This window comes from Bubalus bubalis, chromosome 14 (assembly GCF_019923935.1).
Source record: "Bubalus bubalis isolate 160015118507 breed Murrah chromosome 14, NDDB_SH_1, whole genome shotgun sequence".
Classification (NCBI taxonomy): domain Eukaryota; kingdom Metazoa; phylum Chordata; class Mammalia; order Artiodactyla; family Bovidae; genus Bubalus; species Bubalus bubalis.
This window is the reverse complement of record NC_059170.1, coordinates 74,520,361-74,542,042: the sequence shown is the minus strand read 5'-3', so window position 1 is coordinate 74,542,042 and position 21,682 is coordinate 74,520,361. Positions and strand designations below refer to the sequence as shown.

At 42.3% G+C, this 21,682-nt stretch overlaps 1 protein-coding gene across 3 annotated transcripts in view; it reads left to right on the top strand.

The window, feature by feature from the left end:
- Positions 1-21,682, top strand: part of MACROD2 (mono-ADP ribosylhydrolase 2) — a 2,318,987-nt gene that overhangs the window by 1,677,766 nt on the left and 619,539 nt on the right. For all 3 annotated transcript variants that reach the window (XM_044928284.2, XM_025264700.3, XM_025264701.3), the window contains exon 8: positions 15,178-15,251. In XM_044928284.2, the coding sequence (XP_044784219.2) occupies positions 15,178-15,251 (74 nt within the window). The remainder of the gene's footprint in view (positions 1-15,177; positions 15,252-21,682) is intronic.

The following is a 21,682-nucleotide window of genomic DNA, read 5'->3' as shown; positions in this document are numbered from 1 at the left end:
CTGGACTGATGAGGGCAGTTTACACAGGCCTTCAGGGAACTGGACCAGGCATTGGTCTGTAAAAGCCAATAATCAGAGGCTTTGGGGACTAACTCATCTTCTTCCATGTTTGTTGATTGAGATTAACACTTCTGGGAGTTGTGCTGATGGTCTCTGGTATGGGTCCCTCAGGAGAACCTTGCTCCTGCCTGGACAGGTGTGGGGCATAAAATCAGCTTCTTGGGACATAAACTGTTTTCTGCCTGCGAGTGGGTGACGGTCGAAACTTAGACACTCCCTGTGCTGATGTGTCCCTGAAATTGGTCCTATATTCTCCCCACTTGAGGGTGACAGAAGCCCAAGAGATGTTTATCAGACCTAAAGCCAAGAGGATCTAGATCTCATTCTCCTAGGTGCACCAAATAGATTCAAGGAATTAGCTCTGTTAGACAGAATGCCTGAAGAACTATGGACGGAGGTTTGTGACATTGTACAGGAGACAGGAATCAAGACCATCCTCAAGGAAAATAAATGCAAAATGGCAAAATGGTTAACTGAGGAAGCCTTCCAAATAGCTGTGAATAGAAGAGAGGTGAAAGGCAAAGGAGAAAAGGAAAGATATACCCATTTGAATGCAGAGTTCCAAAGAATAGCAAGGAGAAATAAGAAAGCCTTCCTCAGCGACCAATGCAAAGAAATAGAGGAGAACAGTAGAATGGGAAAGACTGGAGATCTCAAGAAAATTAGAGATACCAATGGAACATTTCATGCAAAGATGGGCTCGATAAAGGACAGAAATGGTATGGACCTAACAGAAGCAGAAGATATTAAGAAAAGGTGGCAATAATACACAGCAAAACTAGACAAAAAAAGATCTTCACAACCCAGATAACCACAATGGTGTGATCACTCACCTAGAGCCAGATATCCTGGAATGTGAAGTCAAGTGGGCCTTAGGAAGCATCACTATGAACAAAGCTAGTGGAGATGATGGAATTCCAGTTGAGCTATTTCAAATCCTAAAAGATGATGCTGTTTTGTGGCACTCAATGTGCCAGCAAATTTGGAAAACTCAGCAGTGGCCACAGGACTGGAAAAGATCAGGTTTCATTCCAATCCCAAAGAAAGACAATGCTAAAGAATGCTCAAACTACTGCAAAATTGCACTCATCTCACACACTAGCAAAGTATTGCTCAAAATTCTCCAAGCCAGGCTTCAACAGTACGTGAACTATGAACTTCCAGATGTTCAAGCTGGATTTAGAAAAGGCCAAGGAACCAGATATCAAATTGCCAACATCCGCTGAATCATCAAAAAAGCAAGAGAGTTCTAGAAAAACATCTACGTCTGTTATATTGACTATGCCAAAGCCTTTGACTGTGTAGACCACAACAAACTCTGGAAATTTCTTCAAGAGATGGGAATACCATACCATCTGACCTGCCTTTTGAGAAATCTGTATGCAGGTCAGGAAGCAACAGTTAAAACTGGATATGGAACAACAGACTGGTTCCAAATAGGAAATGGAGTACATCAAGGCTGTATATTGTCACCCTGCTTTTTAACTTATATGCAGAGTACATCCTGAGAAATGCTGGGCTGGATGAAGCACAAGCTGGAATCAATATTGCCAGGAGAAATATCAATAACCTCAGATATGCCGATGACACCACCCTTATGGCAGAAAGTGGAGAAGAACTAAAGAGCCTCTTGATGAAAGGGAAAGAGGAGAGTGAAAAAGCTGGCTTAAAACTCAACATTCAGAAAACTAAGATCATGGTGTCAGGTCCCATCACTTCATGGCAAATAGATGGGAAAACAGTGGAAACAGTGACAGACTATATTTTGGGGGGCTCCAAAATCACTGTAGATAGTGACTGCAGCTGTGAAATTAAAAGATGCTTACTCCTTGGAAGGAAAGCTATGACCAACCTAGACAGCATATTCAAAAGCAGAGACATTCCTTTGCCAACAAAAATCCATCTAGTCAAAGCTATGATTTTTCCAGTGGTCATGTATGGATGTGAGCGTTGGACCATAAAGAAAGCTAAGTGCTGAAGAATTGATTCTTTTGAGCTGTGGTGTTGAAGACTCTTAAGAGTCCCTTGGACTGCAAGGAGATCCAACCAGTCCATTCAAAAAGAGATCAGTCCTGGGTGTTCTTTGGAAGGACTGATGCTGAAGCTGAAACTCGAATACTTTGGTCACCTGATGCAAATAACCCATTAGAAAAGACCTCTAAAAAGACCTCAGAAAAGACCCTGATGCTGGGAAAGATTGAAGGCGGGAGGAGAAGGGACAGACAGAGGATGAGATGGTTGGATGGCATCACTGACTCAATGGACATGAGTTTTAGTAAACTCTAGGAGTTGGTGATGGACAGGGAGGCCTGGCTTGCTGCAGTCCACGGGGTCTCAAAGAGTTGGATACGACTGAGCAACTGAACTGAAGTCATGTGTGTGGGATATTTAGCCAGCAGGCTCCAGTACACAACACAGAATCAGTTCATTTCCTTCCCTCCAGTGGCAAGGGCTGATTTCCCTAGACCTCAGGTGGTGTAAAATCATGGCCGGGAGCCTCACAGGGCACTGGTGCAACCAACTGTGCCCCAGGTTCTCACTGTTCTTACTCCATATTATTGAGCACCTATTTTGCTTTGTCATTGAAGGTGGAGGGCTTCCCTGGTGGCTCAGTGGTGAAGAATCTGCCTGCTGATGCAGGAGGCACATGTTTGATCCCTGGGTCGGGATGATCCCTTGGAGAAGGAAATGGCAACCCACTCCAACATTCTTATCTGGAGAATTCCATGGACAGAGGAACCTGGTGGGCTACAGTGCATAGGGTCACAAATAGACATGACTTAGTGACTGAACAGCACAACTAAAGGTGGAAAAATGAGTAAGACAAGGGTTCTGCCTCTTGGAGCTTCTATTGCAATGGGATAGATGCAGGGTGACCAGTTGCATGGATCTGAGGTCATTTTAGATTTTGGGAAGGGCAGCAGAAATACCCTGCAAGCCAAAGTGAGGAGTGTGGACTTTGGTCATAAGCGTGGAGGTAGCCACTTGGGGCTCCTAGCATGGACATGAGATCATGTGCTTTAAATTTGGAAAGGTCACTGCCCCCCAGGTCCATGTACCATACACACCACCAGTTCAGAAAGTAGACACTGAATTTTCATCTCTCAGTTGATCCCAGTATCAGTCTTTTCTACTCAAATGTGATGTCCTCAACAAACTCCTTTGATTACCCTTTTTGGAAAAATCATCTTTTAAAAAATTTCATAAGAATTCTTTTCCAGGTGATTCTGTGAGATCTTTCATCTCCCTTCTCCAGAGACTTATTCAGGGTTAGTAGGAACAGCTTGCATAGAATAGAATTTGTTTCACGAGCCATTTCTCAGGTCATTATTATAATTCCTTAGGTAAAAGGTGATTTTAAAAACACTCTTAGAAATAAGACACCAGTGCTCATAAGTTTGAGAAGCTGATGAAGCTTGCATAGATGGTAACCTTGTGTCCCATAAAAATGCAGCTCATTCAGACCTGCTTTGCAGAGCAGAGACAACTTGAAAACTTCATGTTCCACAGTTATTTTTTAAGGGAAAGCAAAAGTTACTCAAGTCTGAGGTGAATATAGTAGAATTTATGGGGTATTATTCACTATGGCACACATAATGTCAAGTGAAATGAAAGAATGGGCGTGAGGAGATTAAGAAGTATAGAAATTTCCTTTCTTTATGACCAATTCTAGAGGTCGTGTTTGGAAAATCAATACTAAGCTGATACCAGTGAGGGGTAAGGCAGGGCCATGGGGAAAGGCATGGTGTCACAGAAGTCCTGTTGTGAGCCAGTGAGTTTCAGATGTTCAGATTTTATTAATAACTGTGTCAAAAATTACAGTACCTACATGTTGAGGAATAACCAGCTTGTACATGGTCCCCAGGGGCTTCTTGGGCCCAAGTTATGCTCTTCAGTGAAGATAGTAAGTGCTAGACTGGGGGCTGCCACCTGAGAAAGAGGGCAGGGCATCAGAGGCCCAGGGCTATCAGGTATGGTCCTCACAGGAGGCTCTGTACTTGGGCAACAAACTTTCTGACCACAGGGGCCTTCAGGCTGACTTCCTTCCTTCCTTTGGAATTTGAAACAGGCTTGCATCTGGACTGGAGTCTCTGAAGGAGAAGCACTGTGGTGATCATCCTTCTGCAGAGATGTGAGGCTGAACTGAATGCTAGAGTGTGGATGGAGGGAGGGAAGTTGATAGATCCAGGTCAGGGGGCAGAGGGGGAAGGCTGGCTCTGGCCCTGCCTCTGCTTGAGTTCCCCTATAGTCATTTTTTTTTTTCACTTCTGTAAAATGATAAAGATTGTATACATCTTGAAGGGAGTTTCGAGGGTTTGGAGCTGTATTAGGTAGAAGCCAGAGGTGCCAGGACTTCTAAGAAGAGGCTTCCACCCCATGCCCATCCATAGCCACGTGCAGTATCATTGATTCCTCTTCAGGTAGGTGCTGGTCCACATCACATTTATCATATTAGTGAGTGATTCTAAGTTCATTAAAGCTTGTACAACACAGACTATACTTTGCATACCTCTTGATTGTATTCAGGATGTATCCAAATTAAACATCTTTGACCAGCTCCTCCCTCAATACACTGTCACTGTCCATTTAGAAGCCAACTCATCTTCATTCTTCTCCCTTCTTTTCCTTGGGCTGTTGTGAAGATTACTTAGTATTGGCATGCATTTTACTTAGTGACTTGTACATAATAATTACTTGCTAAATGTTAACAACAGGAACAACAGCAGCAATTTTGCTATTTCAAGATTTCTATGTAGTGGGGCAGCCTCACTTGCCAATGTGAACCTGGCTTATGACCTCTGAAAGTGAAGTGAAAGTTGCTCAGTCGTTTCCAACTCTTTGTGACCCCGTGGATGATACAGTCCATGGAATATCTCCAGGCCAGAATACTGGAGTGGGTAGACATTGCCTTCTCCAGGGGATCTTCCCAACCCAGGGATCAAATCCAGGTCTCCCACATTGCAAGTGGATTCTTTACCAGCTGATCCACAGGGGAAGCCCTCTGCACCTCCCAAAAGTAAAATATGATTGTGATTTCATGCTAATGACCAACAGACTCCCCAGCTCTTTTCCCTCTGTAATTAACTTATAAAACATTCTCTATTGTGCATGTTCCCAAGATGACAACTAGAAAAGTTTAGAGAAAGAGTGCTCTCCAGGTAAGACATAATACCTCACTTCCTCAAATTCGTGAACAGATGCTGATGGCTGTCATAGTTTCCTTTCCCCCAAAAGCAGAGGTTAGGGTTGAGTTTGGAAGAGAGTTTCATGAATGGTAGGTAGTAGGGGAGAAAGACAAGGAGAGGGGGTCAGCAAAGAAGATCTTGCTGAGCATCACTGCTGTGGACCATGGGAGCATCCACCCACTGGGCAGCATTCAGTGTGCCCTTCAGCCTTCTCCACCAAGGGGCGGGTGATCTGATGCGGGTACCCACCACCTCATTAATCATGACTGAAGGATGCTCCTGGTGCCTTTGATTCCCTGACACTTCAGACTTGCCCCATAGTGGGCAGTGAGAACCCACAGTTGAAAGGCAGCAGGTGCCAGTGGGTGTAAGTTGAGCCAGGATGCGAGGATTACACATGCCACGGGGATGTATGTAGGGCATGGTCTGAGTCTTCCACAGTGATGCAACTGATTGATATGCCATATTGTATGTGTATATGTATGCAAATGGGCTTCCCCTGGTGGCTCTGCAGTGAAGAATCTGCCTGCAAGGCTGGAGATGTAGGAGACGCAGGTTCAATCCCTAGGTCAGGAAGATGCCCTGGAGCAGGGCATGGTGAGCTGTTCCAGTATTCTTGCCTGGAGAATCCCATGGCCTGAGGAGCCTGGTGGGCCACAGTCCGTAGGTTTGCAAAGAGTCGGATATGACTGAAGCAAATGAGCATGCATACGTATATGCAAATACAAGCCTGCTGTATTAATGTGTATACATATGTATGACACAGCCTGCATTGTCCTTTCAAGCAGCAGCTAAGACTCCACCCTGTTGAGGACGGGCTGCAGATGCCTCCCTCTTGCCTTCCAGGTGCCCTTTGGCTCTGCTGAGAGAAGCCAGCGACGCCCTCGTTAGCATGCTGCCGCCATGCTCACTGCAGTGACGGGGCCAGGGTCAGCCTTATTACTTCACCTGTTTTATCTCTTGTGAAACTCAGCCGTTAGCCAGAATTGTCTGAGTGGCTGCTCTGGCAATTGCTTAACGGTGAGGTTCCTTCAGCTCATTTCTCTCAAGTAATTTGATTCCATCACGCTATCAGAATTGCTTTTTTTGGTTTGGAAGGAGGCCTGGGGGAGGGGGTTGATGGAAAGCTGTTTTGAGGTTAACAACAATCCTTGTCCTGTAAGTTTCCCCGTGTCCACCACACTCCCCATCTGCATGCTTCTACCTCTCTCACCCACGCAGGGCAGGGGTGGATGTGTGTTCAGGAGGTTGGTGAAGTATGTTCTGAGCAAAACACAACCCAGCTCACGTTGCATCTTCTTTTACCTGAGCTTGTAAAGTGTGTTGTTTCACTGTCTACTTAGTCCCCACACCAGAATTCGTGTGCTAAGATAGAAAAAGATTGTGGCTATCCTCTTAAAAAATCAAGCAAAGTATAATTTTACATTAAGTCAATGTTGAAAATCCCAGTTCAACTGATGTTAACATTTCAATAAGCCCAGTAATTCATGATTCCCCTCATTTAGGACAGATTTTCATCAATGCAGAAAATCCCATGTTTAATAACTGATATTTTTATTTTACTTGAGTTTGTGTGTAAATAGAAACATTAAAAGCAGCAGCATGCTTTCCTCATTAAAGACTTGATGGGGAGGGAGGATTTAAAAGTAGATGTGAATTTAATGGGCAGAGTTTGAGTTTGATTTTTTTTTTAACTATTGCTTCTTTTTTTTTTTTTTGGATATTTATGGCCATTTGGCCCCAACTGGGTGCTTATAGTCACCCTAAGGGCTGGTAAGTGTGGCAACCACTTTGTAAATAATATGCAATGGACATGGAGATTTATGATCCCATAAAGTTGTTAGTATTTTATCACAGCCTTGGGCCAAGTGCCTGGCTGGGTAGAGTTGATAATATGGATTAAATACCCTCTGAGGTGAAGGCCACTCCAGAAGAAATTGTGTAGCTAAAAAAAAATGATTCAGTACACAAACAGTAGTTTTTACATTTATGAGGTTTGCCTGGGCATTGATCACTAGGTGGTTTTCTTCTTACAACTGCTAGAGAGGCACCGGCAGTTAAAGCACAGGTGATACTGGAAACTGGGCTGGAAGATGAGGGGAAATGCAGGCCCTGGGTGGACTATAAATGGTAGATGGGTTGAATATTTTAAAGCATGGATTAACTGTCCTGGGTATTCTGTTCAATTTGATTTTTAACTCTTTTGCATGCTAAGAACTTCTCAGAAATAATTGATTTAGGGCATTACCATCTGCCTCTGTATGATGTCATAATCTATAGCTTCAAGCATACCTCACTGTGAGTTTAAAACGGAAGTTGATCCATTGCTTCTTCCTCAAAAATGGGCAGAGTATGTTATATTTATTTTGGTAGACTGTGCTGGATTTTCAATAGAATATATTTGCTTTATAACAACAGGACAACTTTAATTTCTCCATAGGAGCCTATAGACAAAGTAAAGATATTTGTGTGCTCAACTGTTTCCAGCTCTTTGCCACCTCATGAACTGATATTGGGAAATTATCAACAATAGCGATTTTTTTTTTTAAGAAAGCTAGAGAGGAAAATTGTCAATGACAAAGTCAAAGCCAGATTCACTCCAATTATGTTGGAAACAATTAGGGTTTTCCACAATTCCAATAAACAGTGTCTTGGGTAGAGACTTCAATGACTCTTCGCTGCTGTTATCTTTTCTGCAGCTTGATGCAAAGAGAAAATATAAGGTAATAACTGAGTGAGAGAAAATGGCTAAAGTGGTATTTGATACTCCATGGATGAAAAGCATTGCAAACTCAACTTGCTGTTTTGGTTTCCCCACTCTGTTGCTTCTCCCTTTCGTCTCCACTTTTCCCTCTTCTGTTCTGATGTTCTGTTGACAGAATTTGTCCCCTCATGGTTTAAGTACTCACTGCTTTGTAGAGAGAAAACAAGAGAGTCAGAAAGTGTGTCTGAGCTTCTAGCTATAAAAGGTATTGATTAGCCTAAAGCTGTCCTTAATGGCTTTAAATGTGGTCAAGAAAATATAATGAAGTACATCCTGGCATGTTAACTAACTAAAAAGATAACTACATTGTTTTAAACTTTAATACATTTCTGTTGGGACTGCACATCAGTACAACGCTTTGGAAACCTGGTAGGAGCTGCCAGTCCTACCATCTGGGGAATGAACCTCTGGACCCATAGCCCCAACTCCTGGGTACATTCTCAGCAGAAACAAGTGCTTTTGTTTTCAGCGTGGCATGTAAAAGAATGTTTATGGCAGCTTTATTCACAATAGCCCCAAACTGGAAACAATCCAATTATCCATCAATACTGGAATGGATAAGTTGTGGAATATTCATGCAGTGGAATGCAGCCCTCCAGTGAAAAAGAATGAGCTTCTGCTGCACGTGTGAATATAGCATGGCTATATGGATACATGGGTAAATCAGGTAGGCATAATATTGAACAAAATACAGACAGTGCACATTGTCTATGTATATGAATTGTAAAAGCAAACACAGCTAATCTGTGATTAGCTGTTCATTCAGGGCATAGGTATTGACCTGAGGCAAGACAGTTTTCTGCAGTGTTGGAAATGTTTTATATCTTGATGTGGTGAATAGTGTATATGTGTGTGTGTGTGTATATATAGACACACACACATGCACATATGTGTATGTGTGAAAAACTTTGCAAGCAATTTAAATACAAACATAAATTTAAAAAATATTGTGTGAGTTGGCTTCACCATTGACAGCAAAAGTTAATCTTAATAACCCTAATGAATGAGGAACTAAGTAGCTTTGGAATGACAGAAGCATGTTCTGTGCACACCTGGACACACACACAACTCCCTGCATGCTTGGCCCTGAATTGCTAATGGTTTGCTCAGCCTCATTGACCCTCATACTTGGAAGAGACTTTCTATGTCATCTAATTCAATGATTCATCTGCAGCTTGTCTGCAGCCTTGCCTCTGGGTGGCCATTCTGCTTTTGTGAACAAAAGCCCCCTGGTGACCAGAATACCATTGAAACCTCCTGAGGCAGGCCTTACTGTCCTCAGGAGCCTGGGCACAAATCCGCCCTTGTCTATTCTTTGGTCTTGCTTGTAACCCTTGGGGTCTTGCAGTTAAGTGGACAAAGGATTGTGTGGTTGCTATTTACCCAGAATATAGTATAATATTTATTTTGTTTACTTACACTGCTGACAGGAAGTATGTTTTCAGGGATATTTGTATGGATATTTTCCTCCCCTTTTAATTACAGCATAGCTTCCCACCAGGAGCTATATTTTCTAAAATGCAGTTTCTCAATAGTTTTCCCTTAGGGATGAAATAGGATAATGTGGATACATCATTTCTGCTTGGACATCTCATACCATACTCTTGAGCTAAGCGCTCTTGTTCTCCCAGTAATTAACCATTCCTGCTGTCGGTGCAAAAGTTCGTGAGTCCACATGTACTTATTGATCATTTTCTATGTGCCAGCAATGTTTTGGGGATACATGATAAGTAAAAACAGGTGTGGTAGCTTATCTCCTTAGAACTTTCACTCTATGAAGATTGTTAATCAAATATTTCCATAAATTAACATAAAATTGCAACTCCAGTGAGTGCTGCAAGGAAAAGGCACGTGGTCTTATGAAAGCATGAGGTGGGTAGTCGTCTATATCAGAGGAGCCTTCCCTGGTGGAGTGTTGGCTGAACAGAGGGCAAATGTTAAAATGAGCTAGGAAAAGACAAAAATGCCATTTCTGGAAGAGGAAACAGCATGAGCAAGGCCTCATGGCAGGAAGGTGAAAAGGAACATGCCACATTCAAAGACTAGAAAGAAGGTCAGTGTGGCTGGAATGAGAAAGCAGAGAGTAAAACAACGTGAGACAAAGTCAGACCACTCAGGAGAGAAGTGTCAGCACGAATCTGGGGAGTGGTCTGAGGACAGAGCAGCCTTCAAAGGCTTGCAAAGGCTGTTCTTTGGAAAGTTGCTGAACATTCTAAAAAGAAGAGGTTTTGGGGAGATAGCTTTGGAATGGAAATATTACATCAGGGTCCACAGTGTGATCTGGGGAGGAGGTAAGGTAGGGGTTGTCATCAAAAATGACCAGGTTAGGGAACTGGCAAACCAGGTGTTGAGTGAGTCATCATCTTGGATGTTAAAAGTGCCCAAGGTTATTACAAACCTGGAGGTGGAGATGAAAACTATAACTCAGTGCCAGAGGTTTGATGAATGTGGGAAAGTGACCAGGAGGTCACACATAATTGAGAAGTGACCACAGTTGCCATGGTTCTAGGAGAACTTGTATAATTTCTCTGTGGGGAATTACATCTTCTAAAGGTTAATGCTGATGGCCATTGCAACTGAGCGTGATTACAGAATTTATTAGCTTTGTATAGCCCTATAATTTTACTATTTAAATACCTCTTGAACACATCAAAAAGTTGGAGGCTTTCATGGGAAGAGAATAGAGGTAAGACAAATCTAGAATGGCCCCTGGGGTGTATACTCAAGCTAAGGTGCTAAGGTTTATTCTGGAAGAGCCGGGGAGTCAGCCAAGGCTGCCATTGTTTTGAGTAAGGTGGTGGTAACTGTACTTTAGGAGAATCCCCTGAAGGCGGTGCTGGATAGGCGAGAGAAGGGGAGACGACCAAGAGCACAGGCACAAGTCAACTGCAGTTGTTGGGGCGAAAGCGGATCAGACCTTCTGAGATCAATGGATGAGGAAGAATGGGGTGGTGTCAGATCTGCCAGAGGGACACTGTGGGACCAGGTTACCGGGGGGAAGCCACTGACTCTGCAGCTGCTGAAAGAGAGGCGGAGCCTTGGGCAGAACCAGAAACTCAGGAAGGGGTTCCTCTTGTGGACGAATGCACGTTGCACTTTTGGTTACACATTGTACATCCAGCTCTACAGCCCATCGGGGGGGCACCTGGGTAATTACAAATGTAGGTTTCCAACTCAGGGGAGAGATGGACTGGAAAGCTCACTGTGGTTAACCCCTAACCACGTACGCCCATTCTGGCCACCTTGTTTTTCTTTGCAGCCGACTAAGACTCCTTCTGCTCCCCTACATCACTTTCTCTCACCTTTTCCATCAGTTGCTTACTGCTCACACCTTACTCCCAAGGACAGTGTCCCCTCGGCTCCTGACATACAGTTCCCTTTCCCAAATATTCTGCTGTTTTCTAGAAAGTAGCCCCTTCCTTCCTCAGCTCTCATTCGTGTCCCTACACTCCTAAATGCCCTTGTTTGCTGGATTGTGATGGCCTCTTCTTATTTCCTCCCTCCCAGCTTTGGGATTTAAAGACAAGGACTGGTTAGGGTCTATCTATACAGATATATCCATAAGTACATATGTGTATGTACATATATCCCCTTTTCTAATTAAATAATGGGGTTCCCAGGTGACACTAGTGGTAAAGAACATAAGAGAAGTGGGTTTGATCTGTTTGTTTAGTGAATTAGCTAATGAACCGACAGGCTTTTCTCATTTTAAGAGTTTTATATTTTGAAGACTTCATTTAAGGAAAGTGAAACTATGTACAACAAAGCCATAATCCCAAATGTCATAAACGAATCTGCAAGTTTGAGAACGTGTGTACTTGTTTTCATATGGCAGGGTTCTCTCTCTCCTATGACAGTGACCAAGTGGAGCTTGGCACTGCTTTATTTTGGTCCCTTTCCTTTTATACTCTTTCACAAAGCATGTAGAGACTTAATTACAAAAGCAACACTTACTTTTGGAAGTGGGGACAGACAAGTCCACTTTTATTTCTCTCTCACATTTTCTCTGAAAGTCCACTGAGATTTAAACCATTAGTATTTAAACCATTAGAACTCCTGGAATATATTCTTTTCAGTGGTGGTGGTGGGGGATGGGGTTCAATCCCTGGTTGGGGAACTATGATCCCATATGCTGTGCAGTGTGGCCAAAAGATAGAAAAAAAGAAAATCCAGGAGTAGAATATACAAATCTGTAGAGACAAAGTATATTAGTACTTGCCAGGAGCTGAGGGAGAGGTGAGATTGCGGAGAGTAATGAGTACAGAGCTTATTTTTTGGATGGTGAAAATATCCTGGGATCAGTGATCATGACTGCACAAGTTTGTGGACATCAAAACTGCTAATCTATATGGTTTAAAACACTTAAAAGATTTTTTTTAAAAAATCCAGGAGGGAAGAGACACTGAAACATGAAAAATTAGTTAAAAACATTTAATACCAAAGAAGATGAAGACTGAGTGAAAGACTACAGACTTTTGTGACTAGGAAGCCAGTGGTGAGCTTGAGTTTTAATAGAAGAGTCACTCCCATCTCTCCTTTATTCCCCATAAATGAGTAACTTATAAGGTTTTCCCCTCACATTTATCTCTATTGGCAGAATGTCTGTGATTCTTTGAGTTCTTGAATGTGTTTGGTTTACATGCACTACAGGATGAGCTTTAGAAACTCTGATTATGTGTGCTCATGCTCATTGATGTGTTATAAGTGCATCATTCTTCCTGCCCTTCTAAAACCAAACCTGTACTATAAAATCAGGTCCTTTCATGTTGCCATTTCCAATGGCTTTAAGTGGAGCAGGCATTGCCTTTCTTGAATTTGTACAATATCTTTCAGTGGTTTGACTATGTGACCAGTCTCTCACCCTGTCTTCTGCCAGCTCATTGATGGAGGGCTGCTGACTGTGTTACCCTGGGTCCACCACATGCAGTCTCTGACCTGAATTTATTTGATTTGTCAGCTGAGGGTAACAGGCTTTAATATGACATCTTGAAAAGAAGAGAAGTGAAAGGCAAAGATATACCCATTTGAATGCAGAGTTCCAAACAATAGCAGGGAGAGATGAGAAAGCCTTTCTCAGTGATCAGTGCAAAGAAATAGAGGAAAACAATAGAATGGGAAAGACTAGAGATCTCTTCAAGAAAATTAGAGATAGCAAGGGAACATTTCATGCAAAGATGGGCTCAATAAAGGACAGAAATGGTATGCACCTAACAGAAGCAGAAGATATTAAGAAGAGGTGGCAAGAATACACAGAAGAACTGTATGGAAAAAGATTTTCATGACCCAGATAATCACACTGGTGTGATCAGTCACCTAGAGCTAGATATCCTGGAATGTGAAGTCAAGTGGGCCTAAGGAAGCATCACTACAAACAAAGCTAGTGGAGGTGATGGAATTCCAGTGGAGCTATTTCAGATCCTAAAAGTTGATGCTGTTATAGCACTGTACTCAATATGCCAGCACATTTGGAAAACTCAGCAGTGGCCACAGGACTGGAAAAGGTCAGTTTTCTTTCCAATCCCAAAGAAAGGCAATGCCAAAGAATGCTCAAACTACCGCACAATTGCACTCATCTCACACACTAGCAGAGTAATGCTCAAAATTCTCCAAGCCAGGTTTCAACAGTATGTGACCTGTGAACTTCCAGATGTTCAAGCTGGTTTTAGAAAAGGCAGAGGAACCACAGATCAAATTGCCAACTTCAAAAGCAAGAGAAGTCCAGAAAAACATCTATTTCTGCTTTATTTACTATGCCAAAGCCTTTGACTGTGTGGATGACAATAAACTGTAGAAAATTCTGAAAGAGATGGTAATACCAGACCACCTGACCTGCCTCTTGAGAAATCTATATGCAGGTCAAGAAGCAACAGTTAGAACTGGACATAGAACAACAGACTGATTACAAATAGGAAAAGGAGTACGTCAAGGCTGTATATTGTCACCCTGCTTATTTAACTTATATGCAGAGTACATCCTGAGAAATGCTGGGCTGGATGAAGCACAAGCTGGAATCAAAACTGCCAGGAGAAATATCAATAACTTCAGATATGCAGATGATACCACCCTTATGGCAGAAAGTGAAGAAGAACTAAAGAGCTTCTTGATGAAAGTGAAAGAGGAGAGTGAAAAAGTTGGCTTAAAGCTCAACATTCAGAAAACGAAGATCATGGCATCTGGTCCCATCACTTCATGGCAAATAGATGGGTAAACAATGGAAATAGTGGCCGACTTTATTTTCTGGGGCCCCTAAATCCCTGCAGATGGTGGCTGTGGCCATGAAATTAAAAGACGCTTGCTCCTTGGAAGGAAAGTTATGACCAACCTAGACAGCATATTAAAAAGCAGAGACATTCTTTTGCCAACAAAGGTCCATCTAGTCAAGGCTATGCTTTTTCAAGTAGTCATGTATGGATGTGAGAGTTGGGCTTTAAAGAAAGCTGAGTGTCAAAGAATTGATGCTTTTGAACTGTGGCATTGGAGGAGACTCTTGAGAGTCCCTTGGACTACCAAGGAGATCCAACCAGTCCATCCTAAAATGAGATCAGTCCTGGGTGTTCACTGAAAGGACTGATGTTGAAGTTGAAACTCCAATACTTTGGCCACCTGATACGAAGAGCTGACTCATTTGAAAAGACCCTAATGCTGGGAAAGATTGAGGGCAGGAGGAGAAGGGGATGACAGAGGTTGAGTTGGTTGGATGGCATCACTGACTCAATGGACATGAGTTTGGGTAAGCTCTGGAAGTTCCTGATGGACAGGGAGACCTGGTGTGCTGTAGTCCATGGGGTCACATAGAGTCAGACACGACTGAGTAACCGAACTGAACTGTATGAGAAAATTATGTGAAAATTTTGTGAAAGCTGTTAAGCAATTGTAAATCTTTTTAATAGATAACCATACAACTGAAGAGACAATTAGTTCTCTATTGCCCTTCTTGCTCTAGATGGGTGTAGGACCAGTGCCCTTGTATATAGCATTGCAGACTTCATCTCCTGTGATGTGAAGTGTAGAGTGTGTAGACCACTTACTAAGGTCTGCCTTGCTCAGTACTAAATGGTTGGATTGAATGTTGACTAAATGAGGAAAAAACCCAGTATCCATCCATGACTGACTCTCTATAACCTTTGCCTTTTTTAAAAAATGTGTCTTCTTCTGCTTTTCACTTAGGTTTTCCAAACGAGCCTGCTGCAGTCATCGCCCTTAGCACCATTAAGGAATGGCTGGCCAAGAATCAGCACGAGGTAGGGGAACACAGTCAGTGAACATACAAGATGCTATGATTTGATCCTCAGTTTTTAAAAGGCAGATACATTTTTTCCATAAGTATCCAGTAGACCTAGTCATTGAGCCAAAGACGGGTGATTGATTATCTTTCTGTAATTATTGACTGAAGACATGAGGTTGATTGGTTTTGGTGGTGAAGATGGGCAAAATGGTCAGATTTATTTAGCCATGATCTCACTTTTGCTTCTTCAGAAAAAAAATGGGTTTTTGCATAAAAGAACTGGGTGGGTTTCATTAAGATGAAGAATTCAGGGATCGTCTGGTTCTGTTTTCCTGAAGGAGTTACCTTTGTTGATAGGGGATTTCTGATGTTTGTTAATTTTTTTTCAGTAATCTAAGATCACTTTATATATAACCAATCTTTAAAGCAACCTCAGAGTGTGATATTGGAGTGGGTTTGACTGCACTAAATCATCATGATGGGGATTTTTTTTAATGAAACTGAATATTCCCATCATTGTACATCATGCCTATTATTCTACTTATTTAATAAGATCTTTGGGATATATGCAGTGATGTGTAAAAGGATTATTCAAGTAAACCAAGGAACACAATAAGTAAATATGCTATGGAGGCTTGGATTTTAGAAGTTCAGTGATTAACATATAACAGCAAATAGGTATCAGACAACACACAATATTGTACATTTTTCTTATGATTTTGGTTTTGTCCTCATTTGCTCACATGAGTACTGTAAAGTATTTTGTTACATTTATGATGGCTCATGAATTTAGCTTTCTCCTTTGGCAGGAAATAGATTATTTGGAAATGTCTGGGTATGGAAAGAGACTATGGGAGTTTCCTAATGAGAGCTCTTGGTGCTTTTGTGTATTTAAAGAAACAGCAGTGTCATTTTGGGTAATTACTGTGATTTCAGCATTTTTAAAACAGGTATGAACATTGTTGATCTCAAGTAGAAGACCACGTGATCAGACATACTCATTTTGGTGCTTGCTTTTTCTTTTCCTCTTACTTTTAAAAGATGTACATAGGACAACTTCAATTTCGAGGATAACTTTAATAACCTCAAAGATGCAGAGTAAAAATTAAACCAAAATAGACAGTTTCCTAAACATTTATTTGACATGTATTATTTTCACAACAATCTTACAGAACATATAGGGTTGGTATTGCTATCCTTCAGAGAAGGCAATGGCACCCCACTCCAGTACTCTTGCTTGGAAAAGCCCATGGACGGAGGAGCCTGTTAGGCTGCAATCCATGGGGTCGCTAAGAGTCGGACAAGACTGAGCGACTTCACTTTCACTTTTCACTTTCATGCATTGGAGAAGGAAATGGCAACCCACTCCAGTGTTCTTGCCTGGAGAATCCCAGGGATTGGGGAGCCTGGTGGGCTGCTGTCTATGGGGTCGCACAGAGTCGGACACGACTGAAGCAACTTAGCATAGCGTAGCATAGCATTGCTATCCTTTTCTTCATCTGGAATCAAATGGTTAAATGACAAACTCAAAACTTCAGCGTCTCAGAGCCAAGAGTCTGACCTGCCTCTCCTGATGCTAAGAGCCATTCCTCCTTGGAATGCTGCTGAGGCTAGGAGAGATGTTCAGTTCCTTTGAAAGCTGGTAATCGTCAATATATCTCTCGGTCATAGTGAAGACTCTAGGACCATCTGCTTGGCAAAAATGTAGTGTTTCATGAAAACTGGTAAATGAGCTTGTGTATTGGTATGAATTCATCATTTCCAGTAAAGTAATAATCCAAGGACATTTCCCACATTGGAAATCCCCATGAGCCATCTTGGCACATGATGTGAATACACATAACTACACAAAACATAAGTAATGAGGAGGAACAAGCTTGTTGGTCATGTCTATACCTCACTGACACGTTTTTCTGATGGAGTCTCCCTACTTATACTATTCAGAGAGTTATTTTTTTTCAGATACTTGTTAGTTTAGCTTTCCCACCTAATGTTTTTTTTTTTGTTTTTTTTTTGCTCTGATCTCCTTACTAGGCTACTATCTTTGAGTTCACTCTTTTGCTGTCTTATTCTTTCCATGCTCATGTCTTGGGTTCATTGTAGGGAATCTACATAATTTGGATTAAGAAACTTAACTTAGTTATTGTCATTAGAACTTTAAACATAGCCTATGCGAATGCTTTTTCAAGAGGCTCCCTACTTAAATATGCATCAGCTAATTTAATTTCAACAAGTCAGGTTTTGCCTAATAAATGAAATTATAAGTCACAGGACATAGATAAAAGCTATACAAATGGATTATCTAGCAATATTTTGATGTATTTTTTGCTCTGTGGACAAACTAGGTTAAGAACTTTTTCAGTTGTCTCTTCATGGCAGTATTCTTTTGGCATCCTGATTGTTTAAGCTATTTATTCATTAATTCACTCTTTTGATAATTATATTTTGACTCTCACTAAAAACCAGACACTTTGCTAATACTAGGGACAGAATGCTGAAAAACAATATTTTCTTATGATGTTCATAGTCTAGGAAAAGAGAAATCTAAATTAAACAAATAAATAGAACATCTCAAAGAGTACAAAGTAAAACCAAGTAATTGCATAGTGGATTCTCGGGGGATGTGGTTTTACAGAATGTAGAGATTGTTCTGAGGACATCACTTTGGGATGAAGATTTGGACGATGGGAAGGAGTAAGCCAAGCCACACAAGAGGTCTTCAGGAAGGACATTCCACACAAAGGGAAGGCAAGAGGCAGACCCTGAGGGGAGAAAGTTTACTGTTTGCAAGAACAATAAAAGAGATAGTGTGGTGGAACAGAGAGAGAAAAGAATAGCAGGAGACAAATTTGGACAGACAGTCTGGGGCCAGATGGGAGTGTTTTGATTTCATGGAGAGACCTTGACTTTTATGCTAAGGCTTTTAATGGGAAATTGTTGAGGGTTTGGGACAAGGAGTAGCATGAGCAGATTCACCTTGAGAATGACCAAAGTCTGGTTGCTACTTGGAGGATGGACTTGAAAAATGTCTGAGTGCAAAAGGGAAGGCTGATTAAGGGGGCCCTGCAGTAAATCCAGGCAAGAGACAAATGTTGCTGGGAACACAATGATGGTGGAAAAGGGGGCAAGGGGGTCGGGTTTAACATACATTTTTTTTTTTTTTCAGAACAGTTGATTTGATTCTATCCTGTTACACAAATCACACATTCCCACATTGAGAGGCCTGACTGGTACACCTGGGCCCAGCGGTGGGACTGGGAAAAGCGCGTTCCGTTCATCCACCATCAGCTTGCTTCACTTGCCCACAGTTTAAGCTCTGAGAGTGCTGTTGTCACCACATATTTAAGGGGACTCGGGGACCTGGAGCCCAGCTGAACAAATATTAATAGTGCAGTTGGCTCTGACTGCAGTGGCTCAAACGGAAGAGATGGAGCAGCACGTCCTTAAAAACAGGAAGGCGAACCCTCAAGAGGATATAATTAGGGCACATCGGTGACCCACCAGAACTAAGAAATATAATGACTTCTGACTGAGAAATTGAGAAAACAAAAGAGAATATTCACTACTGAGAGTTGAATTATTGCTCTGGGAAGACCAGAGAGATGGATTATCTTAAACAAAGACCAGAAACACAAGGAAATGGAAATCAGGATGCAGAGATAAGGTGCGAGGCAGGGAGACCCAGAGATCAGACGTGACATGGGCAATGAGGGGTGGAGATTACCCACTGGCATTTTCAGCTTAATCAACAATTAAGAACTCACGAGTTCAGAAAATCAAGAGAAAAGCATGTCAGAGTTGGCTATACAAAGTTGACAGCATGTGGCATGGTAACCTTTCCAGAAGCACCCATTTTTCTCAAGTAGAAACTTTCTTAAAGAGACAAGTGAGCAAAACAAGGGGCCCTTATGGAAACAAGTGGCGGAAATTCGGCCCAGACGTCTGCCTTGGGGAGACTGCCCCGCGTTATCATCCGAAGCTTCATGCATTCCTCATTTCTCACGCCATCTAAAAATACTGTTCCTCGTGAAATAGTGATTTCCTCACTGCACAGCTTGGAGATTCCCCTTTCCTATCTGGAAGTTAGGCTAAGTGGTGTTTCTACAGGGCCTGTTCTGTCGGTCCACCCTGGGGACTCATCTCCTCTCTGGGTGCCAGTCTCCAGAGCAATGTCTGTATTTGTCAGTTTTTCCATAGGTAGCAGAAGAAGGATAGGATGTCTTTAACTTGTAAAAGCTACAAATGGCTTGATGTTGTGAGCTATTTGCCATTATGGAGGTCATGTTCAGTGATTTCAAATACCCCAAGGGAGTAACCATCCAACAGCTCAGAGGGCTTGTGGTTAAGGCTTCCAAGAAACCATCTTAGGCAGTAAGGCACCTAAGATGAAGATTTTGAGCCAGAAGATCAGTGGATGTCCAGGACACTTGCAATCTCGAAACCCTCAGATACTAACCAGGCCTCAGTTACACTGTGACACAGACCTGTATCCCCCACCCACCCGTCTGCCAGTGATAAAGCAGCAGATAGCTGAGCAGAAGCATAGCATTCTGGGAGTTCTCATTAAAGCTCCAGCCTTGGGCAGCCATTGTTCAGAGGGGAGGTCTGGTTCACCTGAGACCAGGCCCCGAATGCATCTCTGCAGTTGAGGTAAGGATGGCAGTTTTCCAGAAATCTTCCCCATTCATTTACTTCATGGGAATTCCCTCATCTCCCCTCTCCTGCCCATAGACCCTTTATCCACAAGCCAACATCCTGTTCTGTGGTGGGAACAATTCAATGGTGCCACCTTTGGTTTACCTTTGCAGGCCTTCCATGGGTACTTGGCTTTACTTGGGTATCATTGACATGGAGGAGCCCCAGCTCTGCATTTTCAAAATCAGTTGGTTTTCTTCTGTGTAGGAAGAAGGTAGAAGTTTTTGCTCATTGCCTGCAAAGTTTGGACCTTTGCCTAATATATAATACTTTTTAACTGTGCTTTTACCACCAACAAATTCCTGTTGAGAATGTTAAATAGCAACTGCTTATCATTTAAATTGTTTGCTCTGTGCCTTCCAAGAGAAACAGACCTGGATATCGCTGTTTGTCACTTTGGGTGGTTTGCCTGCAGTTGAGGCAGGCCATTCCGAGATGCTGGGTGACACCCAGCCAGGTACCCAGCTCGGCGCTTGTTACGAGCTAAGGTCCCAGACCTTACCCAGTGTGGTCTAGGCCTCAAGGCAACCGCTGGCAGTCAGAGAACAGAACTAGTTTTGGTCTCATCCTTGGTGTTCTTTAGAAGTTAAGATATTGGTCTCTGGTTTCAGCATCCTCCTCCCTGCCTTCCAGCATGCAGACACACAGTCCTCAATGTATGGAAAAAGGTGAACACATTCCTCTCCTCCAGAGCATAGAAATGGGGATCCACTGAAGCCACGTGCTTCAGCTTCCTGAAAGTTTCATCTGCCGTTCTGCTGTTAACTTGACAAGATCAGAGACACGGCCACTCCTTTCCTCCTCACAGATCACAGAGGAAGTGTCACACTTTAGCTTCTGACGCCAAGACTATTTTTTCCCCTTCTTGGCAGAGGTCTTTGAACATATGCAGTGTTAAAAATTGTTTGTCACTTTTATTTCAGAATCACATTATGGATCACCAAGAAAAAAAAAAAAAAAAAACACCACTGCAGGGCCTGCCTTATGTCACTGACATGGAACACCGTAGGATCTATGTGTGTGGTTCTTAATAGAAGGGCTTAAATGAAACATGAAATGATGTTTACATTTCTGATGGGAAAATTATATCCTTCACACCAAGTTTCAATTCCTACGGATGGTTGTTTATAGAAATGCAAAGCAATGCACTGTCTTTCAGTTCTGCAGGAGACAGAGATGTGGTTGACACGCAGAGATCTGGAAGAAGCCAGAGGTGTTGCCTGGGGTTCTCCCTGGGGGATGTCGTTTTATGTCTAGAAGTATCGTTTGAACATCTATGAAGGCCTTAGTTTCTGGAACAATTTAAGCTTAAGATGTGTGTATTTAAAAAAATAAATTCCATCTTAAAATCGTCACATTCTGTTGCAGGAATGTGATTATGGTAATAACACCCATCATCATAATAGGCTGCTATTAAAATGTATCCTTTGACTAGTCCAGGCCCGGTCTTCAGGTAGAAGCTGTGATGCTTATCGTCTCTGACATAATGGAAGAAAAGTATTCCCAGACTTTGCACATGTACATGCTCCTTTTGCGCTTCAGGAACCCTCAGGACTTGGAAACAATTTTTCTCTCTCCCTCCATCTTCCTTCCTTCCTCCTTCCCTCCCTCCCTCCCTTCTTTCCCTCCTCTTTCATATACATACACACTCACTCACTCACCCGCCCATTCATATACATAATACTTCATTCTTACATTGTCTGGGTTGAAGTTTGTGAGAAACAGTTTCATGAGTGGCTGGATATGAGTTTT